At 37.2% G+C, this 21,767-nt stretch overlaps 1 protein-coding gene across 5 annotated transcripts in view; it reads right to left on the bottom strand.

The window, feature by feature from the left end:
* Nucleotides 1-21,767, bottom strand: part of ATRNL1 (attractin like 1) — a 518,966-nt gene that overhangs the window by 93,134 nt on the left and 404,065 nt on the right. For 2 of the 5 annotated variants that reach the window (XM_026851056.1, XM_026851054.1), the window contains one exon: nt 2,359-4,323. The exons of the other annotated variants lie outside the window; for them this stretch is intronic. Coding sequence is in view for 1 of the 2 variants with exons in the window: in XM_026851054.1 (XP_026706855.1) it covers nt 4,264-4,323 (60 nt within the window). In the remaining variant the exon portion in view is untranslated. Of the gene's footprint in view, nt 1-2,358; nt 4,324-21,767 lie in introns of those variants that run through there. 5 annotated transcript variants of the gene reach the window in all.

The following is a 21,767-nucleotide window of genomic DNA, read 5'->3' as shown; positions in this document are numbered from 1 at the left end:
TGCTGTAGGCCTCAGATGCCACCTCATGAGAAGCATGACCCAGGCACCAGCCCAGGGAACATTCTTCACCCCACTGCCAGCCAGTGGAAATGGGCCAGAAGGAGTGCTGGCAAAATGCAGCCTGATTCAGCTGAGAGGAAGCTAGGGGTTTGCACCCTGCATGCATGTTACACTAACTTACCATCTCATTTGTCTATCATTGAATAAAACTAGGGGGAAAAAAAAGCAAAAATAGGGCCAGAAGCAAAAACTCTGACTCTGATTGCCAGCAGAGGTTAGAGTCCTAACTTCTCGTCCACCAGGAGGTTCTCTGCAGCTGCTGTGTGTGCCTCTGACCACCACAGTGGCCCAGCATCAAATAAAGGAATATATCATACTCATACAACACATACCAACATCACTGCATCCCTCTTCTGACACGTAGGGTTAAGCCTTTCAGATTGAAAAGGACCTCGAACCCAGGTCTTTCTGCATAAATGTTTTAACAATTAAAGAAGAAAATCCACAGTAATATCATCCCTGCGAACTACGGATCTGTGAAGCTAAAAGCCGCTGCAATTTTTTCTTCTCAATCTTCTACCTACAGGAAAGCACTAGCCTGCCTCAACAAGCATTTCTAAGATCGTACAGACACAAGGTTACCTATAACAAAGTTAACTATAACATTCGCCATACACATTCTGTGATGTTAGCAGCATGAGGTATAGTTGCTTTAGGCTCCAGTTTAATAATTTTCTCCAAGTGCCCCTCTTCTGTAGAAAAAGTCTAATCTCACTTTTTTTTTTTTTTTTTTTACAATAACTACTACCATTTGCAGGATTATGGTACCCATATCTGACTCATCCTGCATAAAAAAAAGGGCAAAATTCTCTCATTCAATGATTCTTGCATCAGGCTCAGCTGCTTGCTCTTTGAGGCAGCTCTTCCTTTAGAAAGATATGCAGTTTTGATCAAAGACTTCCACTAATGGAAAATCTATCATATTCTCTGAATGATGCATTCCAATAATAAAATACTTTGGCTTCTTAAAATGGGCATCATCTTTCCTGATCAAATTCTTTGACTTTCAGCCTCAGGATCTTGTTATGTTTTGTCTTCATGATAAATGAATCCTCAATACCAAGCATCTACTCCGTGTGGAGTAGATATGTCACCCCTTATGCTTTTCTTTGACAAAGAAAAGCCAGTGGAGGAAAACAGAAGTGAAAAGAAAGCCCTCATATGAATTTAATGTTGGCTCTGTTTTTAACAAAAGATGAGGTTAGGTTTAATCTTAAATACAAAACAGATTTTTTTTTCCCCACCTCTAAATCAAGAGTCAAGCACCGAGGTTCAGATTTAAAGGAAGACAAAAGAGAAATCCATTCCCTGCTCTCCTCCCCCCCAAAAAAAAACCAACCACCAACCAAGAAAAGAACCTAATAAAAGTTGTTTCCCATGTCCTTTCTACATGAAGATAGACCTATCAGAGGTAAAGTAAAACATTTCTAAGCATGTGCACAAAGGGGAAATACAGGGGAAAATCCTCATACACAGCTTTAAAACTAGAAATTATCTCTCTGAAGATCCTTTACAGTTATATCAGACTTTAATTATATCATAGGGTTTTTAAAATCATATTATAGTTTTTAATTAATTACAGTATTAGTAAATAAGCATGGTGAATTTCCAGCAAAGTTAGAGGAAGCCACACTAGTGACCAAGGGAATGAATACACACACATATTTTCCCTGTTGAGGAACAATCAACATTTGCCAACATGGCAGTACTACTGATGTTTAACAAGAGGTGAAAACATCTGGTAAGAGGAATTCCATGAAAACACAAGAAAAAAGAAATATCTTGTGGTCTAATCCATCCCAACTCTGTTATTCACCTCTTGGGAGTTGTAACAGATCTTTAACAGAGCATGGCTCTAGCACCAGAACAGAGCACTAAGTTGGACCAAAAGCCACATACCTATCCAGAAAAGTCTGATGGTTTATATATTCAACAAATTTACTAGAACAAACACATGGAAAACAAAGTGGCTGTGTAGTAACAAATACTTCTACTGACCCAGGAATAGGTGTAGCCCCAACCTGAGGGAAGGCTGCACAACCACACAATTATCTGACATTGAAGAATCATGTAAAATTGGAAATGCTCAATTTTAGTGGTGGCCAAAGGAAAAACAAATTAAGTCACATAACTATTCCAAGTTAACCCATGACTGATTTGACCTGATTTTAGGCACAATCACTGTAAAAACACATTGCTTTGGTCAAGCCAGACATATCTTTTAGCTTTTTTTGTCTTTTCTTAGAGAAATACCCCGGACCTCTTTGCCATACACACTACTCAGTAGCAAAGCATTGATAAAGGTTCCTTTTATTAGGGCAGTAACAAAGCAGCATCAGTACAGTAATAATTAGTAGTAAACAGTGGAGTTTAACTGTCCAGCATCCAGATATCTGAAGTTCTAGCCATAGCTTGCTTCATGTATACACACATTCCAATAGTCCCAAGGCATATTTACTAGTTGGTAGCTGGTTATATTAACATCTTGCACACAGACACATACATATGTACCTCAATATGAATTATTTTATATTAATCATCCCAGCACAGAGACCCTGCAGTAACTGACACTTCCAATAGTCATTCATGCACAATGTTCATTATCCATTAAGGACAGATAAGAGGGAGGAGAGGAACAGACACAGGGAGTTACGAGGAGAAAAGGCAAGCAAGCAAAATCACTGATTGAAGATAGGCTATGGTCTCCCAGTTCTTTGGGTCAAAAGCTAAAGGTTAAGAGACAGTGTCCATATTGTCATCTAGAAAAGTCTATTTCTTGGCTAAAACAGCTTCTAGAACTGTGTTTGTAAAGTCAGATCAGGTAGCCGGCCAAGAACAACAAGAGCTGTTGAAGAGAAGCTTTCTTAACAAGTTAGAGGCCATTTAGGAAAATTAGGCTAATATGTCGTCAGTTGAATAAGGCTAGGCTCACCTAAGCTACCCTGGTGGAGGATGCATTTTTCGATTAGTTTCTTTTCAGGTTTGTCCTTTGAGAAGTGTGTCCATGACTACATATTTTAGTGGCCATATTTTAGAACAGAGATACTGTAAAAGCCTGAATTCTGGAAGACCTACTAAGCAAGCCCAGCTGACACAAAAGGTATTATGATGTGAGTTGGTATGAATTACAGAATTCTGCCCACAATGGTGAAAATCACTAAGCCTCTCTCCATGTGGATTGTCTCTCCTGGAATCAAAGGCAAAGTAAGCCCTTTAACTTTGGTACAGCATTTCTCTGCATGTAGTCGTTTTTTTAACACGTTAGCAGAATTACTTCGGTAAGAAACATGTCAGGTAAGGTGTCTGTATACAGACACGCTCTGAAGGTCAACCTTAGTAAACAGTGTTACATGAAATCTGTTGTTCACATCCTATTCTAAGATACTAAACAGAACCTATCTAGTAGAGCTGCATTTTATCATAGAGCGTAAATAAGGACACTTCAAGAAGTGAAATTGTTAAATGTATAACCAGGTTTCAAGTATATTGAATATTTAGTAAAGAAACTTACAGAATTACTAGATGTCTTCCTATCGACTTAACACAGTTCAGTATTTTAGAATAAGAAATCCATTGGAATGTCCAGGTAGCCACGGCTGACCCGATTGTGAACGTCACTTCATTGACTCTGTCAGTGAACTCTTGTCATTTTAAACTTCGGCAAGTCATTAACCATGAAGAAAAACAAAGACTAATACTTAACTACCTATTCAGCTGCAGGTACAAGCATGATATTATAATCTGATGAACCAAGCATAATAAGCATTTTCTACGTTTACCTTTTTAGCTATACATGACATACATAAACCCCAGAGGTGCTCATTTCATTACAGAAACTATGCAATTAAAATTTGCTAATATAATTTGCAAATAGAAAGCAGAAAAGAAAAAAAAAAACAAAACAACAACCAACAAGTGTGTGAGAGGCTTTTGGGGAGCTGTAGGAGACTGGTAAGGGGTACAAGCTAGTGACATTCCACAGTAATGAGACAGGCTGGCTGTGTGCCAGTGTCAGCCACTGTAACTGCACCCTGCAAGAATTCAGCTGCAAATCTTTGTTTCCTTTATGTCTTTCATATCTTTGCAATTCTCCAGGCAAAAGGCAAAGACAAAGTCTTTCAGCTGGAGTTCTTTCATCCAAGAACATTCTTCATCCAAGGCCAAAGGTTCACCATATCCTAAAAGGCCTTTGGATCTGCATGTTCAGTCATCTTCATCCAAATGTATTTCTTTGGGAGCATTATTCAGTCCTTGTGGTCGATCCTAAAAGAACACCAATAAAAACTATCTTCATTCCTTCAAATACAATCTTCAATGGTTTTATTTCTAGGACCACTGTATGAGAGTATTGTGTCAAAGGTGCAGAGTGTTAAATGATTCAGAGATATTTCAATTAAAACCACCAGCACATCGAAACACTTCTACAGTTTCTGAGGTTTGATTTTTGGTCAGTTCTTTAGATAAATGTTTCCAAGATGAAATAGATTTTCTTGAGCCACACATATGAACCCAATATTTTTCCGCTGTGCTGACAGAAGTTTAAAAATACTACCTATTAGCTTTACCTGGACAATATTTCTGAAGTGATAAAAATGGTAATAGAAGACCCTCCCTGTATACTACAGTACTACAAAGTATTTTGAATATAAAACTCTAGAATTTGAGGTTCCTGTATCCACTTGCTTTACTGGAGTAGGGAAAGCAGCATTTCCTTACAGAGGAAACAAGACAGTTATTTAAAAGTGCACGATAATGCCACAGAAAGTAAAACATCCTGTAATCACAACTTGTGATTGTCTTAAAAGTGTCATCAAATCCTTCTTTCAAAACCAGCCCCACTCTCTAATCTGCCTATCAGTATTCCACATCATCTAGCTTAACTTTTTTTAAAAAAAGAGATGGGAGGTAAGTTCTCATCCTTTCTTTAGTAGGTTTTTGTTTGTTTGTTTTTGTTGTTTTTTTGTGGTTTTGTTTTTTAATTTTATTTTCCCTATTTGCTTATTCCTTTCTTCCTTCTGTCCAAATACCTGCTTTCCCTTTTGTCTTCAGGTAGCCTCCCCCTGTTACCCTTCTCTTCAGCTCCACAAGCCCTTTTACAATTTTTAGTCTTTGCCTTGCTCTCTCTGTATCACTCAACTCTGTTTTGGTCTCCACAGTCTCTCAGTGCTGTGTCTCCTGCCCCTTTTCAACCTATTGCTGTACAGTCACCTCCAGCTCTGCTTTGCCTTTATTATTTTGTATTCTTCTATTCACATCCCTCTTTCACCTAAAATCCATTCATTTCTTTTCTTCTCAATTATTTTTTCACATGCTACCAAATTTCTGCTATTGCACCATCCTGCCAAACAACAGTTACATAAACTGTTTCTAGATTAAGGGATCAGTCCTGCCTGATAGTCTAACAAGAATAAGTTGAGGAGAGCTGATCTTCAGCATAATTAAAAAACAAAACAAAACAAAACAAAAAAAAAAACCACAAAACCTTCTGTCTGCAAGCAGTACTGTCAATTCCCATTATTTTATTACAATACTTGAAATAAATTTTTTTTATTATTAGTAAATATGCAGCTTCTGAAGGAAATACAAGAAATTTCCCTCCAAAGAAATTCAAGTTCTGATGGTTACAAGAATAGCATAAAACACGCTCCTGACTTAACTTAGTTAATCACAGGTGAGAAAGGGTATAACTGAACCCTAATACTTTAGAGTCTTATGATTTTTAAGCTGTGTAACAATTAACATTCTCAGTGACAGACATAAACCTGATCTGAATAGAAAAGCAGACTGCAGAACCAGCAGCTCAAGTCTGTACCTGATTTTGAACTATTTGAAATTAGGAGTACATACTGTAGACTCAGAATATTAGAGTAAGGAGAGAAGAAAATAAAAGGAAAACTAATATCAGTCATCACATGAATGCCATTAAAATGTCACCCACTACACTAAAGTTGTAAAATGGGCAGCAATGTTGTCTCAGTAGCTTCTATTCAACTTTGGATGGAAATGACACAAAGTGACAAGTGTTTGGTACTTAGCATATATCAAACCAGCAGCAAATGGAGGAAAATCTCCATTTTCCTCATCAGTTTGAGAGATTTGTTCTTATCAAAAGTAATTTCTTGATCTCAAATTAGAAGCAGTTTCCTCTGTAATGGGAAATGGACAGGTCAGATAAAGAATACTAATGAGGATTACTTTTTCATTGGATAGAATGTAATCAATACCCCCCCTTTAATTATCTCAAAGCTATATGATATGGAAGGAAAAGGGGTTGGTTATTTTTACTCCATTCAGCCTCCACAAAACCGGTAATTGCTGTGGTTTACATTTTCTAGAATTAATATAGTTAAATTGCCCTCAGGATTCTTCTTTTATGGTCCTATCTAGTTTTTCAATGTAAAAAGTAGAAAGGATTCAAATTTTGACTAGAAACACTTCAGTGCCCATCTTCCAACATAAATGATACCCCTTCATGACTAGAATATGTTTGCATAACCGGGTTAATTACTTAGAGGAAATATTTCTCTACCAATTCTGTGCTGAGGTGAATTTAAAGACACTGAAGGATTCAGAAATCAAATCCTTTATAATATTAACTTTTTGAAAGATGTTAACAAGACATACTGGCTCAGACAGAAGCTTCCTATTGACTCTATTCTGCCTTCAAGGCCTGACCAAAGCAGTTCTCAGACTTTAAATCTGATAAAGCTCAGATGGGATTTGGTTTGTAAAAAAACAACTGTAGGCTTCAAAGTTTATTAATTCTTTGGTGTCCTCTGTTCTTTAGCTTTTTATGTGTAAACTAGATTTCTGTGCACCAGAGTCAATAAACAACTTTTAGCTGAAAGGGGATAGTGATATAAGGTACCATGTATCTTGTAAAAGCAAACATTATAAACTTGTTTTAACATCAAGACAAATGTAAAAAGAGAAATTAAAGGTAGCTTGTGTCAGCTGCAACATGGAGGAAGACTGAAGGCAAAATGAGGGATTGTGGCCTTTGGTCAGTTTTTCCTAACAGGTTTCAGGCTTATCAGATCTTGATCCTTAATTGCATAATACAGTAAGTCCATTTTCTGGATGCTCAGACCTTCCCAAATTTATTCATAAACAGATCTAAGCTATTGCTTTCTGTTGTGGCCTTGACAGTAAGCAGTCTTTAGCTTTACCCTGCTGACTCCTTCTGAAAAATGTAATACAAAAAAAAAATTAATGTACCAACAGCAAGCTTGATGCTGGTTCAATGTTTTCCCTGCAGTGGTGAAATACCATGAAGTGCTTGGAAGTGCTCACAATTTTCTCAGTATTCAGTTCTCGGCACTGAAGCTAGCTGTGGGTCAAGTCGATGCTAAGACAAATCTATGCTTTACAGCTGCTGAAATACTTAAGCCATACCGGATTTTAAAGTGATGTCATAGCAATGCAGTTATTACTTGCCTGCCACAGGATCTGCTGATGGCAGTTGAAGTTCTTATTCATCAAGGGGCCCAAATAATTGAAACAATCCATCTGCTCTATGTACTCTCCTTCTGACTATACTGTGATTACTTACTACTTTGTGATATTTGCCAGTGATGTCATACTTAATCAAGCAATTGGTGGCCTGTTAGATCTCCTGAGAACTGCACTGCACTCCTGTGATGGAGCATAGGTAACTAAAACAATCCACCTGTTCCAAGCTTTCCCTTTGCAAAACCTGATGGGACATGATATTTGGCAGCGACTGTCATAACTGATCAAGCAATTGCCAGGCTTGTGCATATTTCCTGAAAGTTGCTGCTGTTTTTCATCATGAATTCCAGATAATTGAAATAATTGACCTGCTCTAGGGCCCCTGCTTTGACTCTAGCATTTTCTGCTATGGGACATTTGCCTATTGTCACATTTGTTTAAGAGCTGCAGTAGGAAAAGGCTTTGATAACTTTTCCACAAGATGTCATAGCACCAAAGAAAAGTGACATTATTTGCACAGTTTGTATGACCAAACTGCCAGACAATACTCCGCTCCCTGTACCCGTACCATGACTCACAAATGCACGTGCTATGCTATATCCATCTAAGTGGAAGAAAGGTATAGGAATAGGAAATGAGGGAAAGCATGCAAAATAAAGTTTTGCAACCAGGCTGAATCCTATTGCTTCTCCCATATGACGAGAGCCAAGTAATTTAAACACTCCAGTGCTCTGTTGGTTAAATGGACTTCCATTAAGCTTTCAGTAGTTAAGGAGCCTACAAATGTTTTACAGAGGACCAGGCACCCTGACTTAGGCTTTTCACCACTTATTACACAGTTAAAGGACAGACTTGCCTGGTGATTGATATAAAGATTCTTAGAATAGTCCAATTAAGTGTACTAGCCATAAAAAGCTTTTATGTGTTCATCTGCTAAGGGGTATAGATCTTACTTGTAGTCAGATTATATTGCTCAGTTTTATTTCAGAAGAAAAAAAAAATACCACATTCACTCACTAGATCACATCCCACTCCTGAATTTACTGTATGCCTCTCAAGCACGGATGTTCAGTTGCATTCATTACTCTGCTTAGCATCTGAGCAGGTCACAGACTGACTGACAGTGACTGTAGAAGTCTAGCAATATCTGCAATAATCTTGCAAGTGTCAGTCAGATTTCCAGCACTTTCATTAAGATCTAACATTTCTGCAGTTGTACTTTAAGGGGTTCAATATTTTGCCCTGCACAAAGTACAGTATATACAATTATTTTTAAAAGAACTCTTATAGCATCCATCTGTAACAATGCCCAACTTCCCTAAAGTCTATAGCTTTTTCTTTTCAGCTCTATCTTCAAACAGATAACACTGAAATGACTAAAGAGAAGTGCTGTTTTTAAAGGAAGAAAGCTGCCAAATCTTATAAAGATGTACAGCTAGGAATGATGTCAACAACATTAGAGTTACAATTATCTACTCACTTAAAAATTGATGTGTTTTTTTTTAAATTTGGATGAAAATTAAAGCAGCTTAGAAAGTTAAGATGATCTATTAAGACTAACAGGGTTTACAAGTAAACTATGCGATAAAAGGAATACATTTTCTTCATCTTACATCAAGCTTTTTTAGAAAAGAAAGTGTCTCTTGATTAGAAAGTTGATGTGTATTAGTGTAAAGATAAAGTCAGATCTTGACATCCAGAAGAGATTTATGTTTCCATTAAAAAATGAGTGGCAGCACTTGTGTACAGGGACAGGTAGTCACTGGCGGTCTGTTGCTCAGAGAGCAGCTAGTGATTGCTCTGCTTTCCCCATGCTCCTGCCTTCAAGTGCTCCCTTCTAACCTTCAGGTCCTGGCAGCAACACAGCATGTGCCATCCAATCACTACAGCACTACTTGCATGTTTTTCCACCACTGAAAAAAACTTAATTATGAGAAAGAACTAACCTAGTTGTAAAGTTTCAATTTTGACTTTCTAAAGGAAAGTTTATTTAGGAAGACTTGATATAAAGTGAATGAGTGTCAATCAACCATTCCTTGAGGGGAAAAAAAGATGACAAAAAGGACACCATTGTTTGTGTGCACACAACTGTGGTAAAGGAAAATCAACCTTTTGATGAAATAGCTTGCTTTTAACATACATAGGTGATGATTGAATGTAGAGAATTCAAAGGGTGACTTTACAGATAATTGTCCCTGACTAACAAAAAACAACACTGCAGCTTTTTGTCAGCAGTAGGATGTAATTATGCATCATTAATTATACTGGCATGTCAATGAAAGGTCAGATAACACAATATAAAGGAAGAAAGTAGTTCTATACCCTGACAATGTTATTGTTCGAAAATGTTAGTGCTTACATAGCACTTTTGGGGTGGGAGGAAATCATTCTTCATTTAAATCAGGTGAAAATCTGGGGTCATACTCTGAACCGACTTAAAACCAAGAACATGAAATAAAACAAAATGATAGCAATAAAGGAGATGTTGCAGACTGTAATGTAACCTCCTACCCTTTCATCCTGGACAGACCGGTCTGCTCATGAATGGGTATGTAACACCAGGCAGCAACACCTGCACTTAGTAGAGGGTCAGTAACAGCTTGCCAGCAGTAGTATGATTCAAAGCAGAAGACTTAACTTTCTTTATCACTGTGCATGCTTTTATTAAGATAATCTACTGCTCTCTATGTTATTTTTTATTTGATACATTCTCCCAGTCACCAGTCTGATTGCTCCCAGTGACAACTCTTCTAGGAGGTAGATTTACCATCTGTGATGCTGTCCTCACTGCAAATAAAGCACATTCTTATTTGACCCACCATTAAGGAAAAAAAAAAAAAAAAGAAATTTCAGCTTTGTTAGCAGTGAATAGTTTTGGCTTGTTTTTTTAAGAGAAGTCACTTACAGCTAGATTTTTCCCTGTCTACCAAACTGTCTCCCCCATTGCTTTATTTTCACAATTTGCCAGTGAATGATAAATGGGAGCAAGGTTTGTGGCTTTATAAGTGTATTTCAAATACCCTAGTAAATAAAAGACACAATAACATACATGCTGTCATCTCTGCATGCAATATATATTGCTTTTCCCAATTCTTTCAAATTTTTTTAATTGATTAGAAATATGTATGCAACCTTGAAGACCAAAAGCTTCTGAATTAAAAAGCACACAGAGTTCTAATGTTTCTCACTAATGGAATCATCCATGCCTCTTTGCCAGGATGAAAAAGGCTTGCAAAGATATTCTGGTATTGCTGCTTCCTTTTCCAAAGCAGGAGTGAGACTTGGCAATGGGTAGAGATGGGGGAAGTTGTGCCAAAGAGCATCTCAGGGATGCCCTTCTCATTGGATGGCTGGAATTGGGTTAGGTGATCTACAGGAGGGGAATATAATGGTCTAAGTTCACAATATTTGCTTTATCAAGTTCAGGCTAGAAAGTCTGGGGTCTTGGGGGGCAGCAGTGTGTTCTTAAACAAACAAACCCCACACAGCCAATTTACTCCTATCTCTTCATACTCAAATATATTCCTCTTTGCTGTCAAAAAGAACACAAGATTCAGTTAAATATCAAAGTGATTAGACTGTTGACAAAGAACAGAAACGGACTGGAAAAAAACCATTTTCATTTTCCTTCCCAGCTCAGTAGAGAAGTCTTGTTTTCATTTCACACACAAGCCTCCCTTAAAAAACTAAATTCAAGCCTGACATTGTCTCCTTTCCTCATGTTATTTTATCTTTTCACATAGTTACAGAGAAATTGCTAATGGCCACACTGCATACTTAAATTAGATTTATCAATAGGGCAAATCAAACTTTCACAGCAAGTTATTCAAGATACATATTTCAAAAAAGTACTATACCACCAGTTAGTAACTTAAAGGCAAGCATTTAATTGCATAAAAATTTTGGAGAGGGTGAGGGAAGTGGTGTAATGAGACTGTATTTGAACAAACTTAGTGGGATAAGCATTGATAAAAATATCAAAGAAATAATGTTGAAAGTGAAATTAAACCAGAATAAGGAAACTCCCAATTCCTGGATTTTGACTCAGTGCAAAACAGAAGCAAACTTTAAAACCTGATTAACCTAACTTTGCATTTCTTTTTACAATGACGTTGTGGGGTTTTAAAACCTGTGGATTTGTCTAACTGCACAGCTCTTCTAATGGCTAATGCATTTTTCTTTTCAAGTCTCTCCAAGCTCCTAGAGACCAACTTATATACTATTCACTGTATCCAGCCTTTTGCTTAGGCAGCAAATACTACTCTTAGGCAATGGTTATCTTGAGTAGCTATACCATCATTAACTTGTCTCAAATGCCCCATTTTTAAAGATTGTTCTTGTTAGGAACAATTTTGGAAGAGTACAGAAGAGCTGAAAAGGGCTGAGTGTTTTAGATTAGGCTATTATAGTAAAATTGAGCATCCCAATCAAGTTCTCCGGTATCTAAACTGATTTATTGCATTCTAGCTCTTCTGTGTTCAAAGAGATCTGACAAAAAGTATGCATCAGAAATTTCGTAGTGGTGTTTCATGTTAGGTCTCCTCCATCCCCATAGGTCAGATTTCAATTTAGATTACACTATTTACTAGAAGAATAAAATCCTCTACCTCAATATTATATTAATATATCAATGAGATGTGTCCAACATCTCTCACACTCGATCTAGTAGACAGTAATCAGTAGACAGTAGCAGTGATATTGAGAGAATCCTTGATTGTTTCTGAGGTAAGCTAGCAACAGGGAAAAAGATGTTTGGGGAATTCTTTTTAAGACAGCACAACTACCATACCACCTCTTGTTCAGATACATAGCCAGAGCCCCAGTCTTCCCTCTAGCTTCTGCTCCTGCCCGTTCTACAGGAAGAAAGCAGGCATCTGGATAACTTCAGTGTACTTTACACCGCCCTGAAACAATGACTCAAAGATTAAAATTATCTTATTTGCCTGTTAAAAATCTTGTACTGTACCCAGTTATTTAATGACTGAATCAAGGAGGTACCTCCCACACCTCACATATTAGAATCTTTGTAAAAGTCTTCAGAAGTATTCACTCAGTACAAACTGCTGAAGAGAACCAGAGGTAAACAAAATAGTATGCAAATGTTATTCATGAACCTAAATAAAAGATACAACCCTCCTGATTTCCACCTAGACAAGACAACTATTAGTTTTTAATCCTAGAGTTCTCTCAGAAGCATCAAGCTTACTTCTTTCTGCGAACAAAGGCATCTATGGTCTGACAGGGAAAGCCCTATGTCTACACGTGCCAATATAGATAAAGTTGCAAAATTACAATGCCTTCATTCCAATTCAAGAATTAAAGTATATGCTTTCAGTGCCAATCAATGCTACATTCTCAGGATCAGGTTCTTTCAGACAGATATACCAGCCTTTCCTTCCAAAAGATATGTGCAATGGAGATGGGATCAGAGCTTCCTTATATGTAACAGCCTAGTTACAAGATTCACAGAAGTGAGACATGCAGATTCATCTGCCTCCCCCAAATTTGTCAATGTCAACTAGATCATGGCCTACTGAGAGGACATACTTGACATCATTTTTTTTTTATTCCCCCTTCTCCCTCCCAACAGCAACAATTTAAATTGAATGCATTGACTTCAAGTAAGTCATTGCTTAGTGCACTGTAAAACCCAGAGTAACCTGCACAACATCCAGCTTGGTACATGAATCGCTCCGCCAGCCGTGGACCCACTGAGTCTAAATAACAGCAGCTACAAAGTCCAGCGGTGAAGCGCACTCTTCTAGGCTCCTAGACGCTCTACTCCGATTAATTGGAACAGGGGGTAATGAGAGGGGATTGAACACCACCACCCTCACTAGTCCTGTTCCCCTCCTCTGTTAATTGCTGCATGAGTTTCCCAACCAGAAGACTGAACTGTTTTCAACTGAATTATATAGGTACCTCTAGTGACCTTTTTAAAAAGGGACTGTCCATTATTTTAAACTTTCTCTTTGGACTATTTATTAATGTGTTGATACAACTAATTAATATCATTAATTTTCTGGCCATGCTAACATGTTATTTTTATACAACTGTTCAGATTACCAAGAGGTGAAGATAAAATGCTTAGGTATATACCCTGCATCTTAGAAGTGTTTAAGTCAAAAGGGGCTTTTGATAGAAGTGGTCAGGCAGACAGCCTTGATCTTACTGACAAAAGGCAAGGACTGTCTGAAATCAAGTCAGATTGTGCACAGAGAAAGGAAGACAAAAGGCATTTGTTTCATCGGATTAATTTGCTTCTGTTGCTTTTTGTCATTATTGGTTTCAGGAGTCTGAGAACCTGAACAAACCCAGGTCTACATCCCTGTAACTCTGATCTACAGACAACTCAGACATTCATTTCTTATTTTGCATTTTCAGCTTCAGGCCATTTCTTAAGAAAAAAAAAAAAATAATCCCAAAGATATTTAATGACAATAAGAAGCCTGAAAAACAAGGTAGACTTGGATGACAACAGGTTCTGTTACTGTAGTCAGAGACAGGCAAACAGAACCTTGCTCTCCAGGGAAGCCCTTTTGACTTAGAGGGCACTGCAGACTGATGAATCTTGGCATCCTCTGCACAGTCACTGTAGTCAGTGGAGTTCACATCCTTAGAGCATCTGTCCAGAATGACCTGGCAGTAGGATGGAGTGACCCCTTCGCAATTTTGACTTTTAAGAAAGCTTTATTTAAATGGGAAGGAACATTTAAATATTTATTAGATAGCCTTAGAAGAGCATGATTTGATGGTGCTTTTCATTATAATCTTGTTGATGACTACAACCTCAAGTCTTTTCAGTAGTGACTAGGTCTTTCCATATATACCCAAGCGGCTTTCAAGAGGGAATGCACCACTAAACATTCTGTTTTGAAATACTGTATAATGGTAAGTATAATAGAATTAAGATTTGTTGTCTGTTTTGCAATTTAGTGTACATAATTTTGGGTTTTGCTATTAATTCAGAAAGCTTTAACATTTATTTCATTAGTCTAAGCTTGGTAATTCAGCCAATGAAAACTGTTTAAGTTATATTAATCGAAAACAATGTTAACAGTTAATTTTCTGAATGATGGAGCAACATAAAAACAAACTTGAGTCACGCCTTGATTAATTAATTGATTAGCTAGTTCCTGTTGAGAAATTATATTCAATAGAAGTCTGTCAATACAAATTGCTATCAATTGCCACTTTATGAAGTGCCAGGAATAATGGGTTCAGGTGCATATTAGAACTAGTTGTCATGAATGCCAATTTACAGCAGAAAAATGGATTGTTTATCATCTAATTTAATTTCAGACAGTTAACTTGTAATAACTCATTTTAGCATTGAATTTTCAAGAACTTGAGTGTTGTTAGAAGCAGCAGCTTGTTGTAATAAGTTTGCAAATTTAAATTCTGTAAATAATTTAAAGCAGCCTATAACTCAATTTTGCCATTGATTACTTAGAAAATACTTAGCAACTGTATTCAACATTCAAACACCCCCCCCTTCGTCCCACTGGCAGCATGTTTCATTACAAATGCTTCCCTACTGCTGCAGCATTAGACTTAACTGTGCTTTTAATAACGTTGTGAAAAATGCAATGTGCAATGTTGCTTCTGGCCAACTGAGTCAAAATACTTTGTGGGGTCTCTTAGGTCATGCATGCTAGCGAATACACCACCTGTGGAGGCATTTACTAGATTACTTTAGCACACCTGGACAGTTTGATGTCCAGATGCTGAAGAAAATGCAAAGAACACAGGTTTGTAAACAAAGTGAAAGAATGTAAAGTTGCTCAGGTTTAGGGCAAGGGAGAGATAGTTCATCTTATGCTTTCTCCATCCTATTTCTGAAGACTTTTAGGTTATTTGCTGGCAATTGTGAACAGGGAAATTTAAGAAAAAGAACATCCTTTGAAAAGGGATGCAAAATGATGCAATTTCTTAATGGCTCCAAGGAAGCTGTGAGCTAGAAACAATTTAACACTTATTTAAAGACCTCCCCCTTCCAGATTTCATAGTCATGAACTTCAGTTAGCACTGCCCAAGTACAAATGTAGTTACGTTATAACAATAAACTAAGATGGCATGAGTATTTAGGAGTTTATTAATCTGCATAAAGCTTTGCCTCTAGGAACCATGCCAGTCTACGTGTACAACTAATATACCTTCTTGCAGCAGTCTGCAGTTTCTGCAAATGGATACACCGTCACCCCTTTTCTTTACTTTGCAAACAAGGCATTGAAATCAATCATATTCCAGCATGCTTGCAATAGGTACCCGACAAAGTTCAGCAACTTGTATCTGTCAGACACGAGTGAGCATAAAGGTTACTGCCAGTTTCATTGACTTACTGCAGCTTCCTCACACGACTATGTAGTATGTACATTAGTAGATGCAGAATGCTTTATATTTCAAAATAACTATTGTATTAATACTCTCCGGTAATCTGTGACTTCAAGAAAGATCCACTGTAGTTGGAAACAAGCAGCAATAAACTAAAAGGTTTCAAAAGCCTTTTCAATTTTCACTTAATAACATGAATTGATTTAATAAAGAAAAAAGTTCAACGGCAAAGTCTTTGAAATGCCACCTCAAAAATAGGTCAGATTCTTACTTTCTAGCTTCTCTTTCACAGCATGAAAAGCTGTCTGTGTTTTGCCTCATGACTTTTCTGCTTATGGGAGCTCCCATGGATAAATTCTGCTAACAAAAAGGAATCCATTGACTAAGCCTAACCTAAAGCTAACGGACTCCGCTTCCACTGGGAAAATGCTGCAGGCTGAACAGATATTGATCAACGTAGTTAAAAATATAACAGCACATAACCAACACTACACTAGCATTGCTGTTTACTAGATTTCACAAAAAACTTTTCCATGACTGGGGAAGTATCTTAGCTTTGGCTTCAAGTCAGACTAATATAACATTTTACTTCTGACTCAAATTCTTGTTTTCTACAAGTCTGATAACTCCCTGAGACCATTTAACTGGATTTTCTGAGATTCATTTCCTCTTACTGTTCCAGGAACAGCTTTGGAAGACCAGCTTCAGGAAGTCACTCTGTTCTTTCCATGACCATTTTGGAACACACTAAACTGGTGTCAGGGTACAGCAGAGCAAGGACAGATGACAGAAACTGACCATTGCACAACAGGCATGGCTTAGCACTTTAACATTGCAGAGCACAACTGAAACTTTAAAATTCAGTTCAACAATCCTGTCAAATGGAGTTATTTAGACCATGTTCAAATAACCTTTGGTAGTAACAGAAACAACCCTTTACCTGGAGGATTAATTTTGAACCAGATTGTTCCAGTGTTTTACTGTACTGATTCACAGCTATGCTGACACAAATGAAGAGGCAATCAGAGATGGGAACTTCTTAATCTAGTTCTATTACCAAAGTTAACATCTCACATACCTATGCTGGCAGGAATAAAATTATTCTGACCTCTGTCAGCAAGTGTTTGTGCCTAAAAGGCAGGGGGGCAATATGGCATTTGAGTTTTTCCTATTAGGGCAAGGGAAGGAAAGTATCCTCAATCAAGAGTTTATATATTTATTATAACCACACTTAGAAGTTTCAGAAAAAAATATTTATATTCACTGATTGGAGATAATAGTGTAGTACAGTTAAAAAGCACTCCCCTCCCCCCAGATGTCATGAAATTAATAAAAACCACTTAATGCTTCAGTTTTGAAAATAAATTGTTTGGTAGAACTTTCTGGGAAGAAATGTTTCCATACTTCATTGGTTTGAAGTCCGTATCACATCTTAACCCCTTACAAAATTAGGACTAGAAGAATCTACAGTTTCTTCAGATAAAAATAGTAGTGCTCCAAAGGTTGCAAGGCATTACCACATGAGTGAAAACACATGACTGGATCTTATTTTCAGTTCAACACCAGAACTGACTGATCCAAGTAGTAGTATACATAAGATACAGGCAGGTTCTAATAAACTGTATTTGTGATGAAGTATCAACTAGTATTCTATTAGCATCCTATGAAAACTGATATTTGACGCCATACAACCTGTTACTTTCATCATTGTGTGGCAATAAAGCAATTCTAGTAAAGCTTTCAGATTATAAATAACATTGATCTGTAAGAAATTGTTATTTACCATTTACAGACATTATGTAGGAAAACAACTTCAAGGAAGATGCATGCATCACAGTTCAGCTGAAAGCAATGTCCTACCTAGACACAGGATGTTATTCACTCTTAAGAGAGCTGGGAAACAGTAACAGATGAGTGCAGTGATGCTTTCATACAGATTTAATAAAATTATGTTCATTTCTGACCAGGGCCTTAGCAAGCATGAAGCATTAATAAAACCATACCAGTTTATGACCAACTCAGATTTTATCCTTTCACTTCAGTCACAGTCCAGACAAAGACAACAAAAGATGGAGAACTGCATTGCATTCAGAGAAGAGCTCCAGAACAGCCTGTGGTCTGGGAAACATGCTTTGCAGTGTGAAGAATGTGACTTGCTCTACTGAACAACTTCAAAAAGCCTATTAATTCAAAATCTACAATTACCAAGTACAAGACTGAGACCACTGTAATAGATGAAGGCAAAACCAAGTTAAGTGGATCTTAAATTTATCACAGCTCAGGTTGATGCATTATTTTAAGCAGACCCACAAAAACAGGTGAAAAGTATTAACTATTGGAAGACCAGATCCAGAAAGGTCAACTGTGACCAGACTGAAGATGTGTAAAACTTAGATACCTATTCCTATCACATTTGTGTGCCCCCCTGCAAAGACACGTACATTATTTTACTGGCACCTAAATCCAAAGCCAAACAAACTCCTGCTGGTACACAGAGAAACTTTCACATGTTCAGAATTTACTGCAGTCTAAACAGAGTTCATGGCTTCAGGGTTTATGTTTTATATAAGCACATGCAGGAATATTAAAGCAAACATTTCTCTGCTATAGAGGAAAGTTTCCTATAGAACAGTGAAAAATTCAGGATTAATTAGGCCAGAACAAAGTAGAATTTTGTAACATTGTTAATATATTACTAGGGAAAGAAATGATGGTTTTGATTCTACTTTGTAGAGCAATTCATGAAGTGCACATTACATCAATACAGTTGGATTAAAGGCTTGGACATCACTTGGCACAGATATTATTAGAAATCCCATACCCAATCTCTTCTGTCACCCAGGACAGCAGTTCAGGTCATAGGTCATTTTTCCACCATCCTTCACGAACCCTTTTCTCTACAGCAGCAGTTGCATCTATGACAATAAGTGATAAGACCAGCCTTGCATGCTGGTCATAGAAATGATTCTTTGACTGTTGGCTGATGATGTCCTGCAACACCCATCTCTTATCCCGTCAATGACTGTTTCAGGCACTGAACTACTGTACAAAGTATAAACACAACAGCACTGCCTATGTTTTTGAAAGCAGAACCATTAGTGCCTAGCTCCAGGAGACCATTTTTAGATGTGAATCCTGACTTGACAGAAGCAGCTTTCTGCAGCCTGTTTTAGGCACTTTTGAAGAGGCATCTCTTTTCAGTATTCCCTGTTGGCTCTGCTCCACACATGGCTCTGGATTCAGTTCTGAGTCAGGCACCTAAAAATGGATTACTACAGCAACAGGCATTACAATAGCAAAATCTTTTGGGAGAAATTTATCCCTACACTTCATGTGGTATATTTTTAAATTGACAACCTATTTCTGAATGAGTTCTAGTTAAGCCTTGTATTTTTAGGAAAAGCTGTAGTAATTACTGGGTGATATTTTATGGCTTTTGTAATGCTGAAAGCCATATCTAGATTGAAGATAGAAAGGACCAATACAAATACTGTCATTTACGAGTAGGTCACTGGATAGGGAGCAAAAAAAACTGGGCTTACTTCCAATTTTTCTTTGTCATTTTTCCTGTGTATAAAGTGAAATGGATATCTACTAATATATAAGAAGCATTTTTATACCTGAAGTTGAAAATAAACATCATTTACTAATAGACTGTTTCAAATAGCTACAAGGCTACTGAAATATTGAATTACTATAATATTTGCTTTCCCTCAAAGGTTCTTATCTACATTGTACAGGATTTACTACTTAAATAATGCAAAACTATAAATCAGCAAAAGGACATTCACACTTCAGGGAGCCTAACTCCATACCCCACAAATACCACTTAGATTATAACAATGACTCTTAGATAGTACCGGAATAACCTCACTTAGTTAATTGTGACACTCAAAACCAAGATAAACTGGAGCCTCGCCAGCATTTCAAAAAACATTCTGGGCCACACCGTTAGTACAGCAATAACTTGGCTTCATGTTATAAAGAAGGAAACATGTATTACAGTGTTGATTTTCTCTGAACGTACAAACACATCAGTAGGACACTTCAGGTAGTGTTCATACACTAGGAAGATTTGTTCTATTACAAAGAATACTTTTATTCCCTCAAAATTTTTTTTTTAAATTTTGATCTGTGCTCACATCATGTAACATACATATTTGTGCTATTATCTGAATCCATCACATGTATAAATACTTGACGCCACTGTAAGTGCTGCTAAAGAAAAGCTATGTGCCTTTTCAAATACAATGTCTGTTTAAACAGTATTGTAATTTATGAAGAAAATACTAAATTTCATTAATTCATTTTTATAAGAAACCTTTAATGCTAGAAAAGGCTATATAGATTATGTAAACATATTTTTAAAATTTTATTTAAAAAGAAGCTACTTGGGTTTTGCCCTCAGAATCACTAACAAAATCTTATCAGGAATTGCAGATTAAGGGATTTCAGAATGCTAAGTGTATTGATATTCTCCTGCCTGTGCAAGGGTGAAATTCCTAGAAAATGATTGTTAAAGAATCACATATAAAAATCATAGGCATGCCTGACTACTTTCAGTAAGATGCTACTGAACACAGCCAGCTATGCATTAATTCTGCTTCAATTTCTAGGAGTTGAACACAAAAATTAATACTGAGAATTACATTTTCACATGAGAAATCAAACAAGGTAGTACTACAGTTTCCCTATGAATAAGTTTACACTTGTGTGTCTTAAAATCAGAAAGGATGCCTCAGTCCTGCACAAAGCAGCATGAACTGATTTGTGTCCATCTTTTTCAAGCTGATGGCCCTTTGTAGCAGTAGGCTGCACCATACTACACCTCACTCATGTGCATGTTCCCAGCACTGCAAGAACAGCTGCCTCAAGGCCTTGTTACTGCCACCCCCCTCCAAACTGCACCACCTTTCTCACTCACCTGTGTTACATGCATTTTGTGACCACAGAGGAATGCTTTGCATAAAGGGTAAGTACCTCTACGCTCCCCAGTTCTGCTACCTTGCACTAGCTGTATAGATATATTACTTATTGCGGCTACTGCAGTGGACAGGATTTGGCTTAGGTCAGAGCTTTTACTCTCTCCATCACTCACCATTTCAAAACTTTCTATCCTCTTATTTATGGTGGGTAAATGGAATTAATTTTTTTTTTACCAGCTACTCAAACTATTCACTGGTTTTAGAGACTGGGACAAAATACCTTAAGGTATTAATCAGCTATTTGCTATCGAATCTCAGACCACTGTAATCTCAAAAGGGAAAGATTTAGATCTCCATTCAGCATGGGAAGCCTCATTCCCATTGCATAGATTATTTCCAAGGCCCCCATATCATAGGATCAGTGATGCATACTAGGCTTTATAAGCAGCAAAGAATTTTTAGATACTTGAGAACAATTGTTTTATTTGTAGTCTTTCTAAAAAGACAAACTTGCTACTGTTTTAGTCACTGTGGAAGTGACCAGAGGTGAACCACACTGCCATTCCCTGATTAGCAGTGGGGAGGACAACGCAGCAAGGATGCGTAGGCTTTCTAATCCCCATGAGCATTCCCTTAATACTTACCAAAGTAAATACTAATACTGACTGCTCACTAAAGTAATGAATTCTGAGAAGCTTCCTCCATCTTAAAACTTACTTTAGTAGCATCATTTTACTATTATATTCTGTGACAGAACTGCTTATAAAAAGGCATGCAACATGAGAGTTCATTTGGCCCCTACATCTCTGGTAATGGTTGCTGTGTGAAATATGAACTTTCTTATCTGTAATATATTATCTTTTGCTTGAAATATGGCTAATTACTGTCATTTGTTAGAGATGAGACAGTTGAGTATCATTTCTTGTGTCACATTGACTTCAAGTTGCCCATGATTGCATGAAATTAGTGACAGTGAATTTCTGAATACAAATTTTA

This window comes from Athene cunicularia, assembly GCF_003259725.1.
Source record: "Athene cunicularia isolate RWA chromosome 6 unlocalized genomic scaffold, athCun1 chr6_part1, whole genome shotgun sequence".
In the NCBI taxonomy this organism is placed as follows: domain Eukaryota; kingdom Metazoa; phylum Chordata; class Aves; order Strigiformes; family Strigidae; genus Athene; species Athene cunicularia.
This window is presented reverse-complemented; position numbering and strand designations above follow the sequence as displayed.